Source organism: Acanthisitta chloris, unplaced genomic scaffold (genome assembly GCF_000695815.1).
Source record: "Acanthisitta chloris isolate BGI_N310 unplaced genomic scaffold, ASM69581v1 scaffold932, whole genome shotgun sequence".
Lineage (NCBI taxonomy): Eukaryota > Metazoa > Chordata > Aves > Passeriformes > Acanthisittidae > Acanthisitta > Acanthisitta chloris.
Genome location: NW_008660798.1, coordinates 757 through 9,907, shown reverse-complemented (window position 1 = coordinate 9,907; position 9,151 = coordinate 757). Strand labels below are relative to the sequence as shown.

At 48.1% G+C, this 9,151-nt stretch overlaps 1 protein-coding gene across 1 annotated transcript in view; it reads right to left on the bottom strand.

Moving 5' to 3' along the window:
- Positions 1–8: 8 nt before the first annotated feature.
- Positions 9–9,151, bottom strand: part of CWF19L1 (CWF19-like 1, cell cycle control (S. pombe)) — a gene marked incomplete at both ends in the record, with an annotated part of 9,506 nt that continues 363 nt past the window's right edge. The window contains 11 exon segments of the mRNA XM_009069933.1: positions 9–51; positions 870–967; positions 2,230–2,349; positions 2,767–2,976; positions 3,882–3,961; positions 4,663–4,774; positions 5,407–5,547; positions 6,146–6,230; positions 6,390–6,508; positions 7,443–7,657; positions 8,411–8,512. Of these exon segments, the coding sequence (XP_009068181.1) occupies positions 9–51; positions 870–967; positions 2,230–2,349; positions 2,767–2,976; positions 3,882–3,961; positions 4,663–4,774; positions 5,407–5,547; positions 6,146–6,230; positions 6,390–6,508; positions 7,443–7,657; positions 8,411–8,512 (1,325 nt within the window).

Sequence of the window (9,151 nt, the reverse complement as noted above, 5' to 3'; positions counted from 1 at the left end):
CAGTCCGCGCGCTCCGGCAGCGCCAGCAGCGCCGCGCTCGCCAGCACCTCCCTGCAACGACAGCGTTATCGCCTCTCAGCATCGCACCATCGTCACACCGTCGCATCATCACATCATCATCATATCGTAGCACCATCGTCACACCGTCGCATCATCACATCATCATCATATCGTAGCACCATCGTCACACCGTCGCATCATCACATCATCATCATATCGTAGCACCATCGTCACACCGTCGCATCATCACATCATCATCATATCGTAGCACCATCGTCACACCGTCGCATCATCACATCATCATCATATCGTAGCACCATCGTCACACCGTCGCATCATCACATCATCATCATATCGTAGCACCATCGTCACACCGTCGCATCATCACATCATCATCATATCGTAGCACCATCGTCACACCGTCGCATCATCACATCATCATCATATCGTAGCACCATCGTCACACCGTCGCATCATCACATCATCACACTAGCTTCACACCATCGCATCAGCACCACACCATCATCGCATCATCACATCAGCGTGACACCATCATCACATCATGGTCACATCATCGCATCATTGCGTCAGCATCACACCGCTGTCGCGTCAGCATCGCATCATCTTATCATCGCACCATCGTCACACCATCATTATCACACCGTCATCGCATCATCATCATCATCGCACCGTCACCGCATCATCATCATCATCGCACCGTCACCATCATCATCATCATCGCACCATCATCATCATCATCGCACCTTATACTCACACCATCATCACATCATCGCATCATCACATCATCATCGCATCATCTCCACATCACCCTCACAGCAGCACCACATGGGGTTGGAGGGGACGCCAACCTGCCAAACTGCAGTGGGAATCGCCCACGGATGCGGTGGAACAGCTTCTCGCCTGTGTCCAGCTCCACGTAGAAGTAGGGCATCCCTGGCTGTGCCACCTGTGGGAGAGCAGAGAGGTGTTGGGAACAGAGATGCCTAACTGCCTGTGCTTTGGACAGGAAAGGGACCTCCTTGAAAGTGTGCTATGCTGCAGAGGGAGGGTGGGCAGCACAGGGTGTGTACCTTCTCACAAGTATAAGGAGAGATGATTCTGTATATGCAGGAACGTGACACAAAAAAGCAATTCCAGGATCCCTGGTTGCTAAATCAAACACACTGCATGGGATGGGAACACATGGGGGTTCCCAAGCCACAGCATTAAAACCCAACACATGTGGTGTGAGTTTGGAGGAATTTCAATGGACCAACGGCACAGGCATCACAACAATGCAGGGAGGGGATATGCCAGGTCCCAGACTAAGGCACGAGCTGGGACATTAGAGCTGGGACACCTTGGGATGATAGATGAACCAGCACAGAGCTGCCAGGTGACAGGCACACCCTTTCCCTGCCTGGTTCAGGGCCTAGGGCCCCAGCTGTCCCCATGCCATGGTCCTCTCTCCAGAGAGGAAACTGAAAAACAACCCCACCAAACTGCCTGAGCTCAGTGTCTGACCTCAAACTGTACCTTCCATAGGAGTAAGGAGTGATGGGTTACTTCCTGCTGGGAGCATCAGTGGATGATGCACCCTTGGCACTACAATAATACCTTTTGTGGTTTAATTCTGCAGTTACTACAGTCATTAAACAGAGACCGAGGCAGGTCTGGTTGTTCTTAACCTTAGCTAGACCTCCCTGAACTAGCACAGCACATTTGCAGAGGAAAAATAGCCTGTGAAGAGGCTTCACTTCCATTTCTCAGCTAAGCAATTTGACAAGTCAAAATCAGGTTGTCCACATGAGCGTCAACAGCTGCAATGGCTTAAAAAGAGACAAGACTGCACACATGCTGCTTCTGGCTCCTCCTGCAGGTCATTCTCCCTGGGACCACTGAGCACAACTGCTATGGCACTCCTGACTCATTTCTCTGATAGAACAGGAAGATTTCTTCCCAGTCCTCACTCAAAGGAACCTAACACTACCTGATGTGCAGCAGCACTGAAAGAGGGTTGGTGTTTGGTACCAGAAGGAATGAATTGGCCAAGGCCTACACATAGCTTGGAGTAATTTTCAGCTAAGTTCATGGGAAGAATACATCTGGCACATCCCCAAATCAAGTCCTGGAGGCTCTCCCTCCAACAGCTTAACCCCACAAAGTGACCTCAGAAGGAAAGCTTAGGCAGGACAGAAGGAGACTACCAGGTGCAATGTGGTCTCATACTTGCGTGATGTCCGAGTGCTCTGGGATTTCTAACAATTCAATCTGTTGTTCCTGTGCTTGTGCAATAAAAGACTCTTTAATGTCTTCAGAAGTACAGAGGTCCAGTGGGACAGGAATCACCTGGAGAGGGAGGACATTGCCATAAAGAGAAGACAAGACAAAGCAAAGGTCTTGCAGAAAGCAATCACTGGAGAGGACTCAAAGAAGGAAACCATCACTGGAGCTGGTGTGCTCCTCAGTACAGCTCAGCCTCATCACACGAGACAGGGGCTCACCCATCTCTACAGGCTTAAACTTATGAGTTGTTTGGGTTTATTTCTGTAGGAGCTGAGCAAAGAGCTGAAAACTGAAAGCCTGAAGTTCTCAGCACAGCCTTCTCCTTTCTGATCTCTGTGGTAGTTCTGCTACAGCTCTGATACACTTACAGATCTGCCAAAACCAGAAACCACCACAGTAAGCCCTAAATGCCTCTTGATTCCTTTGCAGTTTATATTCAGTGTGGGTTTATCCTCTCCCAGGGTGACAGCCAAGCCATACCTGGAGCTGCAGATGCTGACTCCTGTAGTTCCTTTCAAACAGGACATATCTCTTGCCCTTGCTTCTGAAAAATTCCTTTAGGGCAGACTTGTATTTGGTCACTTCTTCCAGCACCTCTGAAGACAAGTCCACTACTGACTGATAGTGCCCAATAGGCAGAATCAGGACGTGGTCAGGTAATAAACCCCCTTTGGCCAGGGCAAGGTAGCACTAGAGTGAAACAGTACATACCAGTTACTCACTGCAAGCAACACACACTCACACTTGCTCTCTGACTATTCAGGGATTCTGCCTCAGGAACAGGAGAGTTTTCTCCTCTTCGTTGCTTATGAGGGATTGAATATTAGCAATTTTATTTGAATATTTTTATGCTGAATTTATTAATTACTAGAGGAATGAGAGACAGAGAGAGAGAGACTGCCAAAGGACAGAAAATACACCTTTGAATATATATATATATGCCTTGTTTGCAGGAAAGCAGTGAGTTAACTTCACCACTGTGGCTAGATTATCTTTACTGACACAAAAATCCACTTACAATGCCATGGACAAACGTGTCCCTGTAGCAGTTTGAAGTGGATTATGCTATACAGGAGCAGTAAGTGCATATACCAGAATGAATCTCCAAGATGTACTTGGAGATGTTGACTTTGAAGCTCTCTTCTCTTCTGTTTCATCTCTGTATAACAGAACCGAACACAATCACCCCAGGGAGATCTGAGAGAACTCCAGACAGTGCATCCTGCTCCCAATTTACACTGAATTCCAGCTGGAAAAGTTCTGCCAGATGGGAATGCTGGGCTGGCACAGCAAAAAGTGTTCAGGCACCAGAATCCAGCTCTGCTGCCAGAGCTAAACTGGGCCAAGTTCACTTCTTAAGAGTTCATACTTCATATATAACTCACTATATCTATCTATCTATCTTGTAATATACATAAAATATACTTATCTATTTTTTGGTAGAGCACATACAAAGAAACTGCCAACATACCCAAGAGCTGCAAATCAAGTTTGCTTGGTGTTTCTAGGTTTAAAATTGGAGATCATCATTTATATTTCCATGTCTCAGCATGATTCTGGTGTTGTGCAGCAGAGCCTATGCCATGGGTACTCACATGTGTGCCAATGCTGACAACCAGGTGCTTCTCCACCTCTGGGCTGGCCAGGCAGAACCAGCAGGGCCCTGTGGGCTGTGCTGTGTCAGCAAAGCAGAGAGGGACAAGTGTTAGCACACAGCCCACCTGGTATTTTCTAGCCACCCTCCCCAGCTGATCAAGTGCTGGAGGTGTCAGGAGGACACAGCTCCTGGCAGCAGGACTGGTCAGGACAATGGTGCCTCTGAGAGATTCCAGCAAGGTGGTGGCAGTCACACCCTGCTGACTGCCATCCTCAGGGGGTGCTCTGGCTTGACAACAGAGCACCAAGTCCAGGGGTTTAGTAGTTACAGTTCACTAACAAGAAAGCACCAGTGAATTAAACAAATGGAGGTAAAATCACTGCATAGGTACAGACAAGGGCAGATGCTGTCAGACACAGTTTGTGTGACAGTGTGATATCTTTGTCATAACACCTGGATTCACACCCATTGGGATACCTGATCCTGTGAAACTGCCTGCTGTCACATTCACGAGCCAGGCTGGTTCAGAGGGTAAAACGCATCAGCCCAACTACAACCACCAGGGATCCAATGAGCTACTAAAATATGTCTCTTCTTTCACCTATTGCTTGTCAGGTTTGTCAGAAACAATGGACCCCTCATCCTTCTGTATTCCCCCAGCTCCTGGGATAGGACAGAGCACTCTGCCAAGTTGACACAGCTCAACAGCCTGAGGAAAAGGGAGTGACATGGTCCAATGCCTCAGGGAACAGCCCTGGAACAAAGCTCTCCATACTCACGGGGTTTCTTGGCTTGCTTAGGCTGGGAGTCTCCTCTCTCCCTCCCATCTGAGGGGCGTTTCTTTCCCTGCTGTTTGTTCAAGTCAAAGAAAAACTGACAAGCTGGTTCCTCCTGTTTAGAAAACAGAAACCTGCTATAACTGCAGCACAGTGACAAGAATCAGTGTGATTTACCTTTGAAAACTATCAATATCATCGAAGCACTGAGGTTGGAAAAGACCTCCAAGATGACATCATGTCCAACCTGTGACCCATCACCACCTTGTCAACTAGACCAGAGCAGTGAGAGCCACATCCAGTCACTCCTTGAACACCTCCAGGGGTGGGTGACTCCACCACCTCCCTGGGCAGCCCCTTCCAATGCCTGACAGCCCTTGCCATGAAGAAATTCTGTCTGCATATCCTGGAGCAGAATGAACTGAGCTGTCCAAGTACTGCTGCAAAGTAAGGGGCACACAAACAAACTTCAACTCAGGACATGGTTGGCTTGAGAAAGGGACACATGAACAACTCCCACACAGGACATGGTTGGCTTAAGAAGGGGTACATGAACCACTCCCACCCAGGGCATGGTTGGCTTGAGAAGGGGCACATGAACAAACTCCTGCACATTGCACCTATGCACTTAGGTTGATGCAAATAGCCTACATAGAACTATTCCAGTTGTAAACCCAAACAGTTCTAAGCACCCTGAGCACAGAGAGTGAAAGCAGAGTGCAGAGAGGAAATAGTACAGGGCAGTACCTCTGCACACAGGGTGGCTTTGGTATTCTGAGCCTCCTTCTGCAGTTTCCTGTAGGGGTTCTCAGTGACATCCTGGGGCTGTTTGACGAGCTCCGCATGCTCCATCGCGCTCATCGGCACGATGCTGAAGGCATATAGGTACTGCAACAAACACAGCTGCCTCAGGGGCCAGAAGCTTCTGCCAGGACTCTCCCTCACTTATGGACCACCCTGGAATGCCACCCCACAACTCAGCAGACTGGTGTTTGAGCTAAGTGTCCCAACCAGGAGTTAATGGAGTGCTTCCAGGGGCTCACTACTTTCACTTTGAGGAAAGATGTCTTTGAAAAGCAGCATTGTATCTCGCTTGACTAAAAAACAACCTTGATCCTTGCCCATTTCCAGGCTTTCCTTCTGTGCAGAACCTTAATTATCAGGCCTGGATCCTGTGGATCCTTAATCACTACCAACCTGTCCTTCTATATTCTGCAACTTTCTTAAGGGGAGAAGAGAAACGGGATAAAAACAAACCCGAGCAGTCTCTTCCTAACTCAGGAATGATCTGTTTTCTGTGATTTGTGCCTCAGAACACATCTTGCATCACTTACTTCTGACATCGTGGGCAAATGGTACCTAATACTGAAGTGAGACGGACACCTCCACTTCAGCCAAGCCTTTAAGTGTCTAATGCTGGCCAAAGCTGGGCTTACTCCCCTGTTACTTGTACTTGAGAAAAGAAAAAAGACTCAAGACAAAGTACCTTTTTCTTGCTTGTATTGCCAACATCAGCAAGTGCAATAAACCTGGTCACATGCTGTGGTGTCTCCTGAAGCACTGTGTGGTTTCTGTATGGAAGCAAAATGTGGTTGTAGTGGCACATACAAAGGACAGTGGGAAAACACTGTTCTCCACGAAGATACTCAGACAGCACATCAGTCCTCCTGTGCTCTTTAAAAATTGATCTCTACTAGAAAACAGACGAGATTTCACACGATCTTACAAACCTGTAGGGAAGTCTTTCATAGTAGGTCTTCTCCAGGGCAGCAAAGTGGTACCTTGGTTTGAGACTCACAGCTAGGTCAGATACTAGCTTGGAGCCACATTTCTTGGTATCTATTTCTCCCTATGAAATACAAAACAAGTTTTATTTAAACCTGTCAGTCTGCAGTGAAAAGAAACAGGTTCATTAATTACATTATTAATACAGATCTGCATGTTGGACATGTAGTATAAGTGGTTGTAATTCCCTAGAGGTGGAGAAAAAAAGTCCAAAGGGTTTGATCTCTTACCACCAACCATAAGGGAGAATATATTCAACTCTGTGTATTCAGAGTTTGCATCCATTTGTTTCATCAACCCAAGTATGTCAGAGTCTCTGCATAAGGGAATCTCCAAGGCTTCCTACTGAAACCATCTGAATTTACAACTGGAAAATCTCCAATCTCTGCTCTCTGTGTCAGTGACGGGACCTGAGGGAATGGCTGGAGCTGTGTCAGGGGAGGTTTAGGCTGGATATTAGGAGAAGGCTCTTCCCCCAGAGGGTGTTTGGGCACTGGAACAGCTCCCCAGGGCAGTGGTCACAGCCCCAAGCCTGACAGAGCTCAAGGAGTGTTTGGACGATGCTCTTGGGCACATGGTGGGATTTTAGGGTATCCTGTGCAGGGACAGAGGTTGGACTGATGAACCTTGTGGGTCTCTTCCAGCTCAGGATATTTATGACTAGCATCTTCATTCCACAGCAACCGACTGAATTCAGAGCAATATTTGTGAGCAGGTGAAAGCTACTCACTCAGATTTTTCAGGCAGGGATAGACAAACCCCCCTGAAGTTCCATAAGCCCTCTGAGGTTCCACAAACCCCCTGAAGCTTCACAAATCCCCGTGCCCCTTAGTCCTCCCTTTCTGAAGAACCAGAACATCCCCTGTCCTTTGGTTTACTCCCAGCTTCCTCAAGCACTCAGGTTTGGGCCCAACAGCCCAAACCTCCATTGCAAGCAAGAAGACAATCCCTTGTCAAACCCCCCTGGAAACCCATTCTCCAGGAAACACAACACTCACCGTGCTGTTGGCATAAGTCCCCACGTCTCTGGGCCAGGGAGATGTGAGCAGTATATCCACCCCTCTGAAGTTTGGGGTTGCTAGCAGAGATGTCTTTAACTCTGCCACATCCTTGGCACTGAAACTGTGTGCAGGAGCTGGTTGCTGCTGTGCCTCTGTCCCGCTCAGGTAGGCGACCTGCAGCCCCGAGCAGCCGCTGAACACCCCTCGCCGGCCTGCAGCAACACACACACACACTCAGCCAAGGTGCAGGCACTTCTGCCTCACTGCTGCTGAAAGTGTCCTCACAGGCAGCTGTTTCTGTACCTGGAGTAAGGACATAATTTAGTGTCATGGCTCAAAGCCAACCTACAACAACAAGGCTGTTCAGACAACCCTCAGTCTTCTCTCCTCCCTGCACCAGCTGCTCAGACAACCCTCAGCCTTGTCTCTCTCTGAACCAGCTATTCAGATAACTCTCAATCTTCTCTCTCCTCCCTCCTACTTTCCTTCCCAAAAATCAATCCATACCATGAAGGCTGAATGAAAAGAGACTCTATTTGTTATGCTTTTTTGTCAGGTGATGTTCTAGAAAGACACTGTTTTTTCCTTTTAGCTCTCCTACAGCTTCATTACCTTCAGATGACACTTATTACCTCTGCTACTCCAGCAAAATCACATTCAAGGACAAGACCATCCCCACACAGAGACAGGCACACTCTGAGAATAAGATATCCTAAAAGAACAGGTTCTTCCAGCCACTATTCCTTTTAGTTAGTGAGTTCAGTGTTAGAAAAACAAAAAAAAAACCTGAAAATCAGTGTTCTCTTACACATTTTACACAGCAGATTGCATCAACCTCAAGTTCAGCCTCAGTGCCCAAAATGAAAAATGCCACCATAAAATTGCCAGGAAAAGGAAGGCCTTGAGGTAGGAAGGTCAGAAAGCAGCATCAGGCCTCCATGACCCCAGAGCACCTGCAGCCTTACCCAAGTAAGTGATGTTCTCAGCCAACTCGCAGCCACTGACGTCCGGAAAGTAGCTCAGGGTGTCCTGGTTGTTAGCACCCAGCACGTAGGTTGGGATGGGAGCTGGGGGAGAAAACCTCATGCACTCAGTCAGCCCTGATTCCAGTGCACCAGCACAGGCTCAGCACACATTCCCCAGGGATCAGGGCAGGCCCCATCCCGTTAGACTCCACCACTACACCTCTGCAGCACACAAGAAGGACAAGAAACCTCCCTGCAAAGCAAGTCCCGAAGCCTGGTATTCCCACACCTGCAGGGAGAGCAACCTCTGCTCCTACCACACCTCCCTCCTTGCCTGTGTAAGATTAGCTCTAAAATTATCCACAGCCCTAAAAGCAGGGATCTTCCCTAGGGCAATGCTAAGAAATCCAGAGCACAAATGCTCTGGTGAGGTAGCACCTCCCTTGTTAGAGGGGTCAGGAAAGAGGCAAAAAAGTCCACATAGAACTTTTCATATCCATGGCTCAAGGGCTGCAGGGACTGAGGAGTAGTGGTTGGACTTGATGATCTTAGAGGCCTCCTCCTGGGACTTAATGGTTGGATTTGATGACCTTAGAGGTCTCCTCCTGAGACTTAATGGTTAATGACCTTAGAGTTCTCCTCCTTGGACTTAATTATCTTAGAGGTCTCCTCCAATCTTGATGATTCTATGAGTGGGCAATTCTCTGCTCCTCTGAAAACCTCTAATCCTGATGGCTGCAG